General features: G+C 35.6%; 1 protein-coding gene across 13 annotated transcripts in view; it reads right to left on the bottom strand.

Moving 5' to 3' along the window:
* ATXN2 (ataxin 2) overlaps positions 1-18868 on the bottom strand; it is a 108133-nt gene that overhangs the window by 48897 nt on the left and 40368 nt on the right. For all 13 annotated transcript variants that reach the window (XR_012066326.1, XR_012066328.1, XR_012066329.1 and 10 more), the window contains exons 6-9: positions 5342-5466; positions 2985-3076; positions 2302-2499; positions 774-952 (exon numbers count right to left, since the gene is read on the bottom strand). Coding sequence is in view for 8 of the 13 variants with exons in the window: in XM_006204840.4 (XP_006204902.2) it covers positions 774-952; positions 2302-2499; positions 2985-3076; positions 5342-5466 (594 nt within the window). In the remaining 5 variants the exon portion in view is untranslated. The remainder of the gene's footprint in view (positions 1-773; positions 953-2301; positions 2500-2984; positions 3077-5341; positions 5467-18868) is intronic.

The raw sequence follows: 18868 nt of genomic DNA, 5'->3' as shown, positions 1-18868 counted from the left end.
TTCCTACTAAAAATGCAAGTTTCTTTTTTTCATTTAGCTGAACTACAATATCCATGCTTACACTAAGAGTTGTTTCTTTGTTTAAGCTCTTTTTTTTTTTTTTACCATCTTCGCATGACTCTTCGTCATGTCTTGTACTGCAAGTTACCTCAAATTCTTTCTTGAAGTAAGCAGAATATAAATAAACAGTTCAGGAAAATCAGTCTATATTAACCACTGAGTGTTTCACATAGATAAGGATTTTCCAGGTAAACTATGTCTAAATAATTTTATCATCCAGTGTTTTTAAAACTGAGAACTAGGGAGACAGTATAGCTCAAGTGGTAGGGCGCATGCTTAGTATGAATGAGGTCCTGGGTTCAATCCCCAGTACATCCTTGAAGAATAAGTAAATAAGTAAACCTAATTACCTCCCCCAAGCAAAAAAAACAAAACAAAACAAAAAAGTAAAATTGAGAACTGACCCAAAGTTTCCAATTTCTTTATATGTGAGGTGTTTTTTTTTTTTTTTGCCAAGTGAATGTCTTTGGTTAAATTTAGCACTTTACCTTAATAAATGAGTATTTCATCTTGCTAAATATTGTATATGCCAATAACTTACACCGATTTTACTAGTTTGATATCCACAAAGGCAAATTTAAATAATTTAAGTGAAAACTACTCCAGAGAAATCATTAGAAGTATGCATGTTCTTATCAATTATGGAAAATGATAAATATTAGGAAACTATGTATCTGATTGATGACACTGACAAATTTGGTCAAAATACTTGCCTCCATTAACTACTCTTTGGTCAGAACCAGAATTCGGGTTGAAATCTGAAGTGTGAGAGGTGGATCTTGACGGCATGGAGCCTGATCCTGGCTGGCCCATACGCGGTGAATTCTGTCGCCCACTTCCCCAGGATATGACTTCTCTATTTCTTTGTCCAGGAGGAATATATTTATTTTCCCTGAAAATGAGAGATCCTCTAAATCACTTTATCCTAATAGGTACCAGGCCAATGAAACATCTAAAAGTAATTTAGGCAGAAGGGAATGCTTGTTATTAAAAGGTTAAACACTTAAATCAAACTGCCTGACTCCCAGACACCCTTATTCTTCCTCCTTACCCAAAGCTCTAGCCTCTGGCCTTTCTTTTCCCTCAGATTCTCCTCTTAGTAACAACATTTAACCAATGTGTATTCATTCTCATCCTACGTGGCCTCCTTGCAGCTGATTCTATCATTCGTCTTCTTGAAACTTTCTTCTTCCTTGGCTTTCTCTGCTTTTTCTCTGTGATCTCTTCTCTCTGTTGCTGTTTAGTTTTTCATGGATTCAACATCAGTCCCCCAAATCCACACTGCCAGTTCCCACAGTCTCAACATCTCTTACCGAACACTTTAATTCAAATCAGGAATCTAAGCTGTGAATGCCTTAAAAACAGAATGTGTATCTTATGCCACCAGTACACAGCAGGTGTTTCTCAACACATATTTATGAATAAATGCATGAAAGACTCGTGAGCCCTTCAAATGCAATAAATTGCACAAATGGACTCACTGTATCTCCCTTCAAACTTGCTCCATGTTTTCTATCTCCATTACCAGTACAACCACCAAACTGCTTGGTTATCAAATAAACCTCAGGGTCACTCCAGGTTTTTCTAACCTTTCCATCACCAGCCCTACCTCAATGTCCCAGAGTTGGTTCACACCATCCCTTACCTACCGAGCTCCATTAACAAATCAGTTCTTCTCACCAGCTGCTACCACTGCACCCTCAACACACACTCTGTATTCCAGACATATAAAACAACTAGGTTTTTCCCGAACTGGCCAGGCTCCTTCTCCCATCTTTCACCGTGTAAGGATTTCCTCTCTTTTACGTCTCTTTGAGTGGCAGACCTGCTATCGTATCATAAAGTGTCACCTCCTTTTTAGGCTTTCTCTGACCCCACAAGGTTACACAAGACTCCTCCACACTCATATGCTCCTAGTACTCTAAACACCCCTCTAAGCTAGTGAATCATATTGAACCGTAATGATGTTAATGCATCACCCCCACCTGTTCATTATTCTTTAACAAGCTCTTCCAGACCTTGGCTTGCTTATCACTGTAATAACCAACACTTGGCTCCATAGAGTTGACACTCAAAAAAGATTACTATAATCTTTTCTCTAACAGAATCTTAAACCAACTCCATTTGCATTCTCTATCTACTAAGTTAAAGGAAGATGAAATATAATAATAATAATACACCTTCTCACACAGACCTTGAGTTGTGTATCCAAAATACTGCATCATGATTTCCTTTAAATACCTAGTGTTTATGCTGTGGCCCTCACGTTCACTGGAATTTCTCTGAACTGCTGTGTATTTTTCTTCTTCGCTCCTATCATCATTTTCCAGGGCCACCCGGGCTTTATACTGGGCACTTGATTCAATTTCTTCTGCTAACTGGTTTGCCCTTGCTTCCCGTTTTAAAAATTCTTCTGAGTTATCCCTTTCTAAGGGCACCCTGAAACATGAGGAAAACAAAAAAGTAAAATGAGTATTTTTAAGTCAGTTTATATATCTGCCACAGTCAACTATTAAGAGAGTTTAGAGTTTAAAATGCTGATAAAATTGTAAGAGAGTTATAGTCATCTATTTATTTATAAATCAAAATTTGATTTCTTGGTTACTTTTTCCCCAGAGAAATAGAACATTTCCAAAACTGGTAAAATTGACTATTCCCCCATTACCTCTGCACTTGGCAATTTAGAGTTTTTAACAATGAAAAAACAAAACAAAATATATTTAGAGGAAAAAAATTACGTATAAGTAAACCACACTTAACCCCTATTTTAATGGGAATTTATCAGCTGAGCTAGTAACAGGATAATTCTTTCCTGTAAATGTTTATCTTAAAATCCAACAGAAACATTTATTCAACATCATAATTTAAGCTGATGAAAATAAAAGACAAATGCAGTAAAATGAAAGCAAACTTTTAAAACTTACGTATATGAAGATAAACTGCTATCGTATGTAGACACAACACCATAATTTTCTTCATTATATCGAAACATATCATTGGGATCCCATCCGTTAGACTAGAAGAAAATGAAGCTCATTTTTCAAAATGACACAGTATTCTTTAATTCAGTTACAAATGATTTACATTAACAATATCTATCAAACTATTCAAGCAAAATCTAGCAAAATCGAAAGTAAGAAAAAATTTTCTTTAAAAATGTCTTAAGGAAAAACTTTTCTTCTACATATCAGCCCCTGCAAGTTGGTAAATAACTACAGTTGAACTCTGAACAATTCGGGGGGTAGGGTGTTGGGGGCACAATTCCCTGTGCAGTTGAAAATCTGCAGATTCAGCCAACTTCGGACAGTGCAGTACTACAGTACTATTTACTATTGCAAAAAACCGCGTAAGTGGACCTGCATGGTTCAAACCCATGCTGTTCAAGGGTCAACTTTATACAAAACGATTATTTGAAATGTTATTAGTAAAAGTTTAGAACACTTTAGTTACTTCATAAACGGTGTGCCTTCAGGTCAGGGTTCTCTCCTTTCTCTACTCCCTAACAGAGACCTTTCTATAAGATATTTACATGAAATCTTCTTGAAGGTCTGATGGGCAGAAAAGGGTAAAACACAGCGCATAACCATCCAGCTCAGAAGAGAGGGCACAGCAACACCTGAGGAATGCTGACGGCAAGTTCAACACTAAAGCTTGCCTCCAAGGTCACCCAGCAGCCCTGGCTCCTTCTGTGCTACTCCAGATAAAACTGTAATGTAATTCCACCACTAAATCAACTCCTAGGCCTGACATGTGTGGGCAGGAAACTGGTTATCTATGGAGGCTTTAAAATTACTTTTAGCATATGCTCCATGTAAAAATTTAAATCATTCAGAAAGACATCCAGCAAAAAGTAGTCTTCCAATCCCAGTGTGCAGAGACTTACTATTAACAATTTACTATTACCATTAACTACTACCACTGTTAACAACTTCTTGGGCATAATTCCAGACATTCTCTATGTGTATGTAAGAACATGATCAGTATGATCAGCTCTCTTTTTTGAAAACTCAAATAGGATTTTCTTGTTCTGCAACTTGCTTTTTCTTTTAATAAGTCTTAGCTATCTTCTCATATCAGACTTCTTTTCAGTGGAAATACAGTACTTTAACTGAATGGAGGTGCAATAAATCTATTCAACTTGTGCCCTATTGATGAATAGTTAGGATGTTTCCAATTTTTCACTACTAGAAAAAAATGCTGTGAAAAATATCTTCATACATAATTATTTGAATGTCTTATGGATATGACAGCGAAAATAAATTCTCAAGAGGTAGAACTGCTGGATCAAAGTGTACGTGTGTTTTAAATTTTGATAAACATTGCCAGAATGCTTTCCAGAAAGTATCTACCAATTTACTCACTTCACTATTAATTAAAAAAAAAAAAAAAGAATGCCTGCTTCTCCATATCCTCCGCATGAGTGATATGCTGCACAGACCTGAAAACCTTCGCATTAAGTTATATACAATTCTCTAAAAGTTTGAAAATTATTAACGTTTTGCCAATGTATTTCCAGTTTTACAACTGGACAATGACTTAGACATCAAACAGACTTGCTATAAGGACTTTTCTAATATTCAATGAAAGTTTCTTCATCCAATTCAAATTTTGCTACCTAAACACTCGTTTTTGGCAAGAGATTTTGCTTTTGTGTCTCCTTGTTTAGAAACAGGATTGAGATAATTCTAATGATAGAATCATTATCAAGTATTTGATTTACAGATGATATGTTATGGGAAAAGTAAAAGTAACATATGCCAAAAGGCTTTTGGAAATAGCATATTTTTGTGGAGAATTTCCTAATTTTAAGGCCAAGAAATTTACTTACTGCTCTACTTCTAATGTAACCTAACTAAGTATCTTAATAATGAGTACTTCTTAGACAGATAAGAAGCCTAAAAGTCACACTTTGACCTCACCCCTAGGTAAGGTCAACAAACAATTAAGACACCACTTTCCTTAGGCTGCCTTATTCTGCAGAGCATTCAAAGCACAACATGCCATCATTTCTAGTTTCACATGATTTCCAATTAAAAATTTTAAGCTGCTTATTATGACTTATTTTAAAAACATAGAAATAATTCATAAGCACCCTAAGAAACATTTTTCTATATATATTGCCAGGGTTTCTGGGTGAGTGTGTAGGTGGGGAGTCTCCATTTACACAATAAAACTGCTGCATTAAATATATTCACAACAACATAAAGTAAAACCAAGTAACAGGATGTCATATTCTATCACATGACCGTAGTCTGATACTAATTGAAAATGTTTCGCTTACGACATCATTTTCCAAAGCCTCCAGTTCCTCACTGGTAGTGAGTTCACCTGCATCCCACGGCTCCAGGTCCTTCTCTTTGTGTTCACCATTCACTTTAGCACTGATAGCGGAGTCAGTGAAAGCATCTGCAAAGCATGGTTTTGGTTGAAAGATTACACAACCAGACATCGGGCTACACGAATACACACATGAATTATCAACAAAGATGTATGCTAAAAGTAATTAGGAAAAGAGAATTTCTGACACAGAAGGAACAGCATTTATTAATAGTATGCTTTCAGAGGTGTAACACTTCTAATACTATAACCTTCAAAAACCTTAATTCAGTAAACGGTATCATAGATGATTACTGGTGAAGGTATGTTTTTCCTATATAATCTTAAGCCATATGAAATGTTAGAATGTAGTCACATAAGTCATTAAATTACATTAGAGATAATTACTTTGTGTTTCAGAATTGGTCCAGAAAATTTCTATTAATCCACCTAAAACAAGATCTCTTTTGTTTAACAGACCTACTAATAAGACATACCCTCAGGGCGCCTACAGCCAAACATATACAGACTTTTCAACTTTCTAAAATTCATGTCTATATGCAGGGGATCAGTATCCTAACATACTCTTGTTATTTTAGCAACTGAAGCCATTCTAAGTGACCCGTTCCCTCACAGAACCCGTATTTCCCTATAGCCACCCTGTCACAAAGTCCAGGCCCTATGGAGTTACTTGCCCCCAGAAGGTCCAGGTGGCAAGCCTACTTGGACTTCCCGTCAACACCTTCTCCCTTAATGAATCTTCTCCTCCTCTGCTAACGTTACTGAGGACCACTAGCTTGTGAGAGCAACATGGTCCCAGTGTGTTCAGCTGATAGAAACTATCTCACAGCTTCTGTCCAGCAAAGGAAATTTTTCTCCAGCTGGAAATTAGAACCTAGGTAAATAAAGGTCTGCTTTGCAATGACAGTGTTAGGAAACGCTCTGGAGATACAGGTTTGCAATCCTAATTATCGGCTTAAGATACTGGCTTGCATTAGATGCTGGCCCCATAATGTACTCCCTAGCACAGTGCTAGGGAGTAGTACTTCTGCTGATCTGGCTCTGCTAGCCAGTACTGGCTTCCAGCCACTACGCCCTCACCCCTACTGCAAGCTACCACCGAGGAGGAGGAGGAGGAAGAAAACAATCAACAGCCGTGTCTCCTTCAAGAGACAATTCCAGAGAGATTTTTGATTTGGTACTGCTTCTATAACTGTCATTGGCTCCCTAAGGGGCAAGGTGATGGCACAATAAGAAATTTTAGCCAGCAAATTTAGGCACGGCACTATAAGCCCAGTTAGCTCTTACATCCTCGCAACCCAAACGAAGGGTAGACGGGTTGTGCTCATGCACACTAGGAAATAAAAACATAATTGCACCTGTGGGCTTAGCTGCCAGAGCTACCAGGCAGCACGGCTCCCGCTACTAGCAATCATAAGAGCCAACAGCGTGCCTACCGAGGGGGATTCCCCAGAGCAGCAGGCCTCAGCAAGGACCGGGATGAGCATTCACTGAAAGATGACTGTATTTTGGAAAAGCTCCTAAGAGGTTCTAACAGACTAATGTTATCTTTACAATGTCATCTTCAGCTGTAAGCCATTGAAGGCCCAAAAGACTTGGCTTTACATGACACTCACTTGAGTCAAGTCCTACTCTGTATCACCTTAAAGTTACACAAATTCTTGGTAAAAACTAATTTTGCCATGTGTATTTTCAAGAACATGAAATGCTCTAAGAAAAACATCAAATAATAACTTACATTAAGTCGCTGAAATCCCCTACTTTAATTATCAAAAAATTAGAGAAGAAAACAAGACTACAGGAAAATTTCAAACCAGTCACGTTATCTTCTACAAAAAGCAGGATTATTAATTTACTTTTAAGATCCTGTTAGCTTTAATCACACTAGTTTTTAAAAAGCATATATTTAAGTGAATAAAGCATTTACTTAGATGGAAACCCAGTATTAAAGATAATACTCTCTTTATTCAAGAAATGAAAATCCAGAACAGTTAAGAGATTTATTTTTTATAGAACTACAAAATGGACTTATCACTGCAGGGTATGGTATTGCATATGTCAAAGTATTTAGGAAAAACTAGGGACTGAACCAAGCTGTCCTCAAACTAAAAGATTGAAATATACAATAAAAATTGTTTAAATGTACTTTTATTGTTATTATTTTAAACAAAATCAAAAAGGATTCCTGAAAAGGAGCAAATGTAGAAAAGCAAGCAACTAAAACTTCACACCTTAGTTTGTATTAAGAGACCATTATCAAGTAATCTATTTTTTTTCAGTGCTAGATTTTTACCTTATATCTTCTATTTACAATACCAACTTTATATACGAATTAACTGTCCACATGTTGTTATTTAGCATTATGGTTTCCTTTCAGAACAGAAACAAGAGAAGGGAAAACACAAAAGTGTGTTCCTATTAATAAGGAATGATATTTCCCGATACAAAAATTTCCCCCAAAGAAAAGTCCCTTTTTAAAGATAAGTAAATAGTTTAGGGAAAGATATGCATAAGATGTGCAGAAGTGGAGAGACAGCAAAATGAGGCTACAGCATCAGGACGTCAGGGAAAAGCACGGTCATAAATAACAGTATTTCAGGTCAACATTGTATCTTTAGCTAGAGGGAGGCTGTATCCAGTTATTCCATCCTACAGCATTACCAATATCTACTACTATAAATTCTGAATGTTATTTTATTAACAGCCATGTTTGGGTTTTTGAAAAAAGTTAGTATTAAATAGTACAATGTTATAGCCAGGATTTCTGCAAAATTCAGAAAATCAACTGGCTATAATTTAATTGCAACTGTGGGAATTTGCATGCAGATTTTTCCAATGCCATAAAGTCAGAGGCCATTAATTTTCCATTGTCCTCTATGGTAAGCAACAAAAGTATTGTAAAAGCAAGATGCAAGAATACAAACTGACTGTTAGAAAAATATTACCTGTTTCTGAAGGAACTACAGGTATAAAAAGAAAAAAAGAAAAACAATAAAAATGATCAGATATGATAAAAAAAGATAATGAAGATGTCCTTCATGCTCTGCCTTATAACATCCAATTTAGGGAAAAGAGGGTACAGGGGAAAAGGTTTAAGAGTATCCTCTGCCTCCAAATCTTCCCTTCCCATTCAGAGCAGAAACCTAATTGTTTTGGGACAGTGGTGCCACCTGGTGGTGATCGGAAGGAAATGTCAACAATTAGCAGCCTCTCTTGGATATCCTCTCAGCCCCCACACCCAGCAAACAGGATTATGTGCTCTGCTCCTTTTCCTTTTTCTCTCTCAGTCAGTTATGACTCTGAAAAATCAAAGTTGCCCAATAATTTTTTAAATGTCCAGAATAGTGTTAGAAAAAGTAATATGCTATGACATGCTGTAAGTTAATAAATATAAATTTAAATTAAAACTATAAAAATGACATAAAACTAGATGAAACTTAAAAATCATTATCAGACTTAACATCAGAAGCCCTCAAATGTGCTTTCAGAAGTCTTCATCACTAAAATCATCAGCTACCCATTCCATCTCAATTAAATCTGCTTTTTCTCAAACACTGAAATTCTAGATAAAAAACTTATTTCAATGATATTGTTCTACTTTGATCAATATTAATACTATGACAATTCTCAATGACTTTAAAAGAATATTTCTCATCATATGCCATGAGTTTTATGTAAAGCAATCTGTACATGACAGAGCATCAGTTACAGTGGGTACCAATCTAACAACCAGAAACCATTTTTCATTCAGTTTTAGCACTGAGTACCTACAATGTGTTGGTCACTGAGGTTGGATGAGCTGCAGATTCATATTTGACTAAGAAAATCCTCATCTTTTTCTACAGAAGCTCCCAGATGTGGGAGAATAATTTCAGAGGCGAAGCAAATCAAATGTGAAAAGTGCTAAAATATAATTAAGAACAAAGTTCTGAAGAACAAAAGGTTCTGGCTTTAAACGTGACAGCTAACCTAGGCCTTCAAAAATACAAGCAGGAGTTAAGTAGAGGGAAATAAAGGGGTTCTAACATAGACTTGAGCAGCATTAAAAATAATATTTTTCTGAATTGTACACAAGTCCATAGGATTCTCCAGTGAAATGGAATTTGGGGAGATTACCTTTTTACTTTACATTCTTCAGTTCTATGTGCATTTTTACACTATAAACATATACTAAAAATCATGTATTTTATTATACAGATAATATTAAGGAACATGGTATTAAAGAATAACATAAAGAAACAGTGTTTGAGCCTACATGACTACCAGTCTAAAGCAAACAGATATAGTAAGGGATTAATTTATTTGAAAAACAGGGTAACTACAAATCAAAAGCATACAACGGAGTCACAAAAATTAAAAAGAAATCAAGCTAATACAGAAGAAAATTATCAAACCAGAAAAATACCATACGATATCACATGTGGAATCTAGAAAATAAGACAAACTTATCTACAAACAGAAACAGAAAACAAATTTGTGGTTATAGGGTTGGGGGTAAGGGGGTGGGAAGGGATAAATTGGGAGTTCAAGATTTACAGATAGTAATATATATGAAATAGATAACAAGTTTATACTGTATCGCACAGGGAACTATATGCAATACCCTGTAGTAATTTATGGTGAAAAAGAATATGAATATGAATATATGTATGTTTATGTATGACTGAAGTATTGTGCTGTACACCAGAAATTGACACATTATAAACTGACTATACTTCAATAAAAACATATATAAAATAAGAGGAAAAAAAAGGGTAACATAAAGAAACAAGTTGCGGATAATGAACACAGTAAGGGCCCAGGGTGTGCAGAATGGAACAGTAAAAGAAACAGGACAAGTGGAGACACTGTCCTCAGAAAGGAGAGAGAAAAAAGAGAAGAATGCAGGGGAATGGGGGCGGGAACAGGGAGCCTCCAGATTAGGGATTCTTAACTTTTTTTTCTTTCTATGGATCCTTTCGCATTTTGGGGGAGCCTACGGATTTAAATGCATGAAATACATAGGAAATCAAAAGAGATCAATTATAATGAAATGCAGTTATCAAAATCTAAAAAACCCAATCTGTGCCACAGTAATATATATGCTTTATTACTGATGCATTAAACAGTAAGATCTAATAACTAAGCTTAGAGGTAATGAGCATATGCAATATTTTAAGATATCCACATCTGTACAAGTGATAAGAAAGTACTGAATTCTATTTACGCTGAAGTCACAGATACGGCTAACACCAGTGGCTTTTTGCATGTATTAATAATGCAAAGAAATGCTAAATTTCAGTAAAAGATTAATAAAAATAAAGATACAATATTTTTTCCCATCCAAGTTCATCAATGCCCTGAACCCTTTCCCCATGAACCATTTGGGACTCCTTGCATCCAAGTTAAGGACTCTGGCTGTATGCTGTAAAAAGCAGGAAGAAAGAACGCTCTGCTATGGATAAAAGTAATGAGATAGACGGAGTTAACGGACTGGACGGGACGGTTATTAGGGTTGCAGAAAACAGGTTAAAAGACTGCAGAGCTCTCCTGAAGTTCCAGCAAGAGCTAGAAATCTTACATTCCTAACACCACAATGGTATTCTCCCCAGCCACACCCAGAAGTCTAGCTAAAGGAGAAGAGAGAGGAGTTTAAAAATGGAAGACTAGGGAAGGGTCAGAGAGCCCTGTGAGGGGCAAGAAAAAAGGGAACAGAAGAGTAACGGTTAAGGTGGCTGTGATTAGAGCAGATCTTGGAGGGCATTTTGGAAGCAGTTACAAGCAATGACAAAGTCACGACAGCAGGCTGCTAAAATAAGGTGGAAATGAGTGGTAGTGAAGTAACAGAGCTTAGGAGGCTAAGTTTCCAAAGCAATAGTGTTCTGTTCCAAATGATCAACTTGAAAATAATTTTTTGCAAAATCTACGATTTACAAACTAACATTTGAAGGTATAACCACCAACTATAGAAACTTATATGCATTCCAAAGCTATATACCCCTCTGTTCGAAATACCAAGAAGTTAGTTATAGTACAAAATAAACCAGACAGTAGCTCATACCTATTAAAAAATGCAGGAATGGATAATGTCCATCTTGAATGACCACAACTATTTTCTAATTGTAATTCTGGGCCTATGAAGCAGAACTATTTAATATTTACAACGTTGGACGTGGTTTATTTGATACACCATATGATTACAGTTATGCAACCACAAAATTCAAGTTTCTGAGGTGAGACCCATAAAAGTCAGTCCCAAAGTTTTTTCTTCAACCAAAAGCTATTTAGGAGAGAATGAATGAGGAAGAACTAGTGCAAAATATTTTTTAAAAAATGGTTATCCTGACTTCACACATGATAGGGCCAGGACAGGAAATCAGGCTCTGTCTCTGCAGTACCTTTATCCGTCAAACAAGCAACAGAGCCTCCCCTGCTTATAATCTCTTCTTGTCCCGGAAGCTAAAATTCTCGACCAAACATTGCACAAAAGCCATGTGACAAAACCATGACTTTCTAGTGATGGAGTTAGCATAAAAGAGCACACACTGGTGAGTAAAGCCATGCGACACCTAACAACAATATTCTGCAGGATAGGACGGACCAACACAACAAAATTAAGAACTTACGCCAATAAGCTACACCTAAATTTTTATAGAAAATTTTGAATAATTTAAAAAATAATTTCTTACCTTAATAGAAAAGAAAGTCATTTTCCAAACACAGAACTACCTAATCATATCTTTGCCTCTAGGGCACTTGAAGGAAAATGAGTTTTGTGACCCGTAAGTAGAAAGGGGGTTGTTGCTTTCACCCTGGTTAGCACAAAAAATAAAACAACTCAATCTCTAAGGTATGGTATCTTTTAATTCTGTGATTTCAAACTGACTAGAAGTAAAGTTGATTTCATACTATTCTTCACTAATGAATATATAATGCATGTAGATATAAATTCAAATATGTATGCATTTCCAACATACAAAGCAGCTAAGGCAAATTATTGTAAAAGATTTTCAAAATAGCCTGCATGCAAAAAAAAAGAAAAAAAAAAAAAAGCCTGCGTGCATGCTTTAATACTTCACTCCCTTAGCCATGCTTCTGACTTCTCATTTGGGCCTTGTGTTAACACTTGGGATTTTGTTAGTTTTCAAAAGGGTAGTATTAAAATGCCTGAGAGAAGCAACCTTTTATCAGAAAAATATACTCTGGATATGTCTATGTAGGAAAGCTACCTCTAGATTGGTTAGGTATAACTGCTTTCTTGAGTTTCCCGGAAATGAGTAGTAATTACTAGTTGTCTGTGGCAATATGGCTATGTAAGAAAAAACAAAACAAAACAAAAAAGCACTACTTTTTTTCCTGGCTTGGGTATGGTGTGTATAAAAATATTTAAAAAATTTTTAAAGTATCAATTGAAAGAATAAGTATGTTGAGTACCTACTATCCGTAAGGCATTATGCTGGACACCATGGGGAGTACACATTCCTAGCTCTTATAAACAGATTTCTAAACTCCAGAAAATTATAATGCGTTGGGAGAGACAAAACACACTGACAAAAAGATAACACACTGCTTTTTAAAGCTGAGTGTTCAGTATAGTGTTTAGAGAGAGGTAAGACAACTGATTCTTCAACTGTGCTCCACGGAACTCAATTTCCTAAGGGTGCCTTGACAGACAGAGGGAAAACTGAATAAATAAGGTTCTGGGATACCTGCCCGCCCACCCTGCTGTAAAGTGGGATTCACTGGGAGCAGGCGGAACAAACTACTCTGTGCTGAAAATAAAATATAGCAAAGTTTGGTAGCCACTGTTATAGGCAATAAAAATAGACCACAGTGAGTAGGGAAGGTTAGTGAAGACTCTAAAGAGAAAAGATTTCAGTGTGGTCTTGAAAAAGTATCTAAAATTCTAGTTAGGGGGCGAGGGTAAAGCTCAAGTGGTAGAGCTCATGCTTAGCATGCATGAGGTCCTGGTCAGTACCTCCTCTAAAAATAAATAAGCCTAATCCTCCCGCCCCAAACAAAAACTAACTCTAAAATTCTAGTTAGGAAGGGAGGTATTTAAGGTGAAGAGTAAATCCAACAATAAGATAATCAAGCTCAAAGATGGAGATAGAACATCTAGCATGCAGAAAATGCCACTTTGGGTCAAGAAGTGAATTAATACTGGAGAATAATGAGAAATGAGGGTGAAAAAGAGAAGCTCCACTGGGAAGGGACCTAAATGCCAAGGTATGGCATCCCAACTTTATTCTGTAAGCAACAATGGCCACTGTAGACTTCTGAACAACGGATGAGATAATATAGTAAAAGCAATGCTTAAGAATTTCTTTGTGCTAATGTCCAAGATTGACTGAAGTAACAGAATCAGGAAGAAAAGTTAATTCGGAGATTACAGTAATGTTTGGATAAAACTATCAATGAGAAGAGAGAGGAAATTAAGACTGTGGATTTGACATTACTAAGGAAAAGTTGACAGAGCAAGATAAAAGGAAGAGAATACTTTCTTCCCAACTTGAAGCCAAAAGAATCCTTGCATCTTTATTAGCTAAAGAAAAAGAATGGATGAAAATATGTGAAATCTTTTTTTGGAAGTAATGAGCTAAAAGAGTAAATCCAGCTAAGCTTAGCCTCTAAGCCTCAAACAATAATAAATATTTTGTATGTCCATTTTTGCAGTAGAATAGATGACTGTTCTACTTTTATCATTTCTTCAAAGGAGGATAAGTTTTTATCTCTAGAAGTTGTTTCATAAAATGTTGTTACATTGAAACTACAAAGAAAGACAATAAAAATCTGACCCCCAAAATAATAAGTACCAAAGTTGTTCTGATTCTTAAAGAGAAGGAATTCTATCAAGTAAACATGCATAAACAGCACTGGCCATCAGTGGAAAATTAAATCAGCAACAGATGGCAGAGAAGATACACTCCAGTGTGTTCTCATTTCGAGGGGCTCAAAGTTTAGTACACCTATCCTAATAGGAGTCAAAAGAAAGATTTATATTACTTGGATAAAAAGACTGTAAAACAATATTGCTCCAGCCTGAAAATGAAATTGAGAAAAAATTCCATTTACAACAGCATCCAAAAGAATAAGACTACCAAAAGAATAATAAAACTACCAAATAAAGCTACCAAAAGAAGTGTAAACTTCATATGCTGAAAACTACAGAAATTTTTTTGTAAAAACTAAAGAATACCTAAATAAACAGAAAGACAATACCATGCTGTGGACTAGAATATTTAACACTGTGAAGATGTTAGTACTCAAATTGATCTACAGATTCAATGCAATCCCTATCAAAGTCTCAGCTGTCATTTCACAGAAGCTGACAAGACAAAGTTCACCATGGAAATGCAAGGGACTCAGACTAGCCAAAACAATCTTGAAAAGAAAACACCTTAAGAACTAACACTTTCCAAATTTAAAACTTACTACAAAGATACAGTAAATCAAGACAGTATAACACTGGCAAAAAAATAGACATATAGATCCATGGAATAGAACTGAGAGTCCAGAAGTAAACCTTTACATTTATGGTCAATTGATTTTCAACAAAGTGCAAAGATAATTCAACGAAAAAATAACAGCCTTTTCAACACTGTGCTTGGACAAGTCACATTTAAAAAAATTAAGTTTGGACATCTCTTCCTCACACTTGTAAAAAAAATTAACTCAAAATGGATCATACACCTAAATACGAGCTAAAACTACAAAAATCTTAGAAGAAATCAGAGGAATAAATCTTCATGAATATTGCATTAGGCAACTTTCTTAGATATGACACAAAAAGCACAAACAATAAAAAATAAAATACAGATAAATGGGGCTTCATCCAAATTAAAAACTTCTCTGCTTCAAAGAACACCATCAAAAAAGTGAAAGGAGGAGGGTACAGCTCAGTGGTAGAGCACATGCCTAGCATGCACAAGGTCCTAAGTTCAGTCCCCAGTGCCCCCTCTAAAAATAAATAAATAAACCTAATCACCTCCCCTCCAAAGTGAAAAGACACCCCCAAAATGGAAGAAAATACTTGCAAACACTATGTCTGATGAGGAATGGACTGGTATCCAGAACACATAAAAAATTCTTACAACTCAGAAATAAAAAGACAAATAACCCAATTTAAAATATGGGCAAAGGATCTGAACAGACATTTCTCCAAGATATACAAATCTCCAATAAGCACATGAAAAGATACACAACATCATTAATCACTAGGGAAATGTAAGTCAAAACAATGAGATGCTACTTCACATCCACCCACTAGGATGCCTATAATCAAAAAGAGAAAAATAACAAGTGCTGGTGAAGATATGAAAAAACTGGAACTCTCATACACTGCTGGTGGGGCTGCAAAATGATACGGCCACTTTGGAAAACAGCCCAGCAGTTCCCTCAAAAGGTTAAATATAGTTACGATATGACCCAGCAGTTTGATTCCTAGTTACACGTCCAACAGAACTGAAAACAACGTCCACACAAAAATTTGCACATGAATGTTCAAACAGCATCATTCATAATAATAAAAAGGGAAACAACCCAAATGTTAAATGGGCTGTCAACTGATAAATGGATAAATAAAATACAATATATCCATAAAATGAAGTATTACTTTGTAATGAAAGGGAAACAAGTACTGATAGATGCTACAACACACTATAAATACTAAGTATAACAAACCTATCTGCACTGAATGGTTATATTAATATACAAATGTCCAGAACAGGCAAATATATAGAGACAGAAAGATTAGTAATTGCCCAGCACCGGGGAAGTTGGAAGCAAGTGGGGAATGACAGCTAAAGGATGTGAGGCTTCTTTTTGGATGGTGAAAATGTTCTAAAATTGACTGCAGTGATAGATGCAGAGTTCCGTGAATATAGTTTAAAAAAAAAAAAACAACTGTACAATTTAAACTGATGACTTGTATGTGAATTAGATCTCAATAAAGCTGGTTTTAAAAAAATAATCCAGTACTGCTCTCGACATTTCAGGTGATCAGGACTAGGTGACAGTGGTCCCAAATAAAAAAAAAAATTTATCTTATTGAAAATCAGTTCAAAAGCCGGAGGTACTTCAGGACTTAAAACCTTTTAGTGTTACAATGCTATCATGTGGCACAGCAGTGACTAAAAATGTCAGCACTACAACAGACAAGATCTTTACTTCTCTGCAAAAACTTTGTGGCTTAAGAGGGCAAAAGAGATATTTTCTGGGAAAGTTCATATTAGCCAGGATCCCATATTGTCTTGCCCTGATTTTATACCAGGTATGCAAATCAAGAGACTGACATACATAAGCAGCATCATCTGGTTTTCAGAATTTGGGGTCTGATGCCTATCACAGTTTCTGGTGGTCCAAAACGATACAAATATGAGTAGGAAAAAATTCAAAGTGGGAAACACAAATTCACTTCTGTCTAATTTTAGTTGAATTGGGACTCATTTGGATGACTTTCAAATAACAATGGTCACAATACAGATGACTATTTCTGTCACACATACTGCTGTGTATCCAAATCAACAAATGCACATTTGACTGATAATATCTCAAAACAGTGATCATAAGGCTACATAATCATCTGTTTTCTATTAACCTGAAGTAAAGCTACCTAAATAATGTCTTTTACACACTGCCTTGTTTAAAGCTAGTAATAATATACAGGCATTCTTAGAGACAGTGCTTATTGGTCGCAGAAACTAAATCACATTGATAACTTCTAGATTTAATCCTTTCTTCTCCTTTTAAATGACACCAAAATGGTAAAATTAGAAAAACTTCAAGGCTACAAAGCCTAGAAAAACTACACAAATCAAATTTTATCATGGATGTAAATAACTTTTTGGAGCTGACATTTAGTCTTATGAAACTAGATTGCATTGCTTTAGAGTTACCTTAGAAAGATTCAAAAAGGATGTCATCCATTTAAACAACACAATTTTTACAAAGCCTACACAATTTCAAAAAGCAGCATTTAGAAAAGAAAAGGGGAGGTGTCTTCCTGATAGCTACATGCAACTATGAGGAAAATGCCATTATTCTCTGTTCTCTAACAAAAAAATAAAAAAATAAATAACATAGCCTAGAGGAATAGTTTCTTTCTGACTGTGATCTTCATAAAAAGTTTCTAAGTCCTGTAACTGAAAGTAAATTTACCATTCAAGAAAGAAATGACAGAGCCTTAGTAAGAAAACTGAGATGGAGACTATTGGAACAGCTGAAGTAGGCAAGAGAGTTCAAGGATGTCAGCTTCAAAGGCGCAACTGCAGTAGAGGGAAATTTATCTAAAGGAACATAGTTTATCTAAAGCTACTTGAAAAAGCTCCTTCCTGAGTAACAAGCAGTTCCAAGGAAAAGGACAGTATATCATGTTAAGAGTCTTAAGTTTCAGTCCAAACATCACTCCTTGTGTTAAAAATAAATAAATTAAAAATTAAAAAACAGACTCAATGGTTTTCTACTTAGAATCAAACCACCAAAATCATTTTTTTTCTTCTTTTCTGAGATCTGACCTAGGTACCCTTTTGACCAAAGTCTATAAAAAATCAGCTGATGCAGAAAAGAAAATCTCAAAGTTCTGTCCTTGTTAAAAATACATTTTGCAATTTAATTTGTGCTTCAATCCCTCTGATGGAGCTCAGTGGAAAAGCCTAGAATATGACTAAAAACCAGGACACCTCAGTGGATGCACCATTCAGAAAGTGCACAGGATACAGGGCTTCCATAATCAACAACCATACAAATGTTTCTGATGCTACAATATTTGATCAAGAGTCTGAATAAAGTACTTGGAGCCAGTAGCTCTTTTTCGGCAGCACCAATGTGCACCAAGAATGCACTGATAATGAAGGAACCTCATATTCGTCCAATATAAAATGATTTATTTTATAGTACTATGATAAAATGAGATTAAAATGTCCCTGAGACAAAAATACATCCTACTGAAATATTAAAAAGCAGTTCTTATTCTTATTTTCCCTATAATAAACTCTGTTTGTGAGATGTACAAATTGGATTCCCTAGTTAAAACTTTAGGCAAAATATTCTTTAAGACAAAATATTTCGTCTTAGTTTTACTAAGCCCATTACATAACATAAAAGGCACTGTAATTAGCAATTGAATATTTGAAAAGTAATTTTTAAAAAATTTTTAATAGACTTTATTTTTTTAGAGCAGTTTCAGGTTTACAGTAGAATTGAGTAGAAAATACAGAGTTTGCACACAGCCCTCCCCACCCACATGTATACTCCCCTACCCTCAACATCCCTCATCAGTGTGGTGTCTTTGGTACGATCAATGAATCAACATGGGCACATTATTATCAACAAAATTCCATAGTTTACACTAGGGTTCACTCTTGATGTACATTCTATGGGCTTTGACAAATGCAAAATGACATGTAGCCACCACTATAGTACCGTACAGAATAATTTCACGGCCCTAAAAATCCCTTGCGTTCCATCTATTCACCCCACCCTCCCTCCCTCT

This window comes from Vicugna pacos, chromosome 32 (genome assembly GCF_048564905.1).
Source record: "Vicugna pacos chromosome 32, VicPac4, whole genome shotgun sequence".
In the NCBI taxonomy this organism is placed as follows: Eukaryota; Metazoa; Chordata; class Mammalia; order Artiodactyla; family Camelidae; genus Vicugna; species Vicugna pacos.
This window is presented reverse-complemented; position numbering and strand designations above follow the sequence as displayed.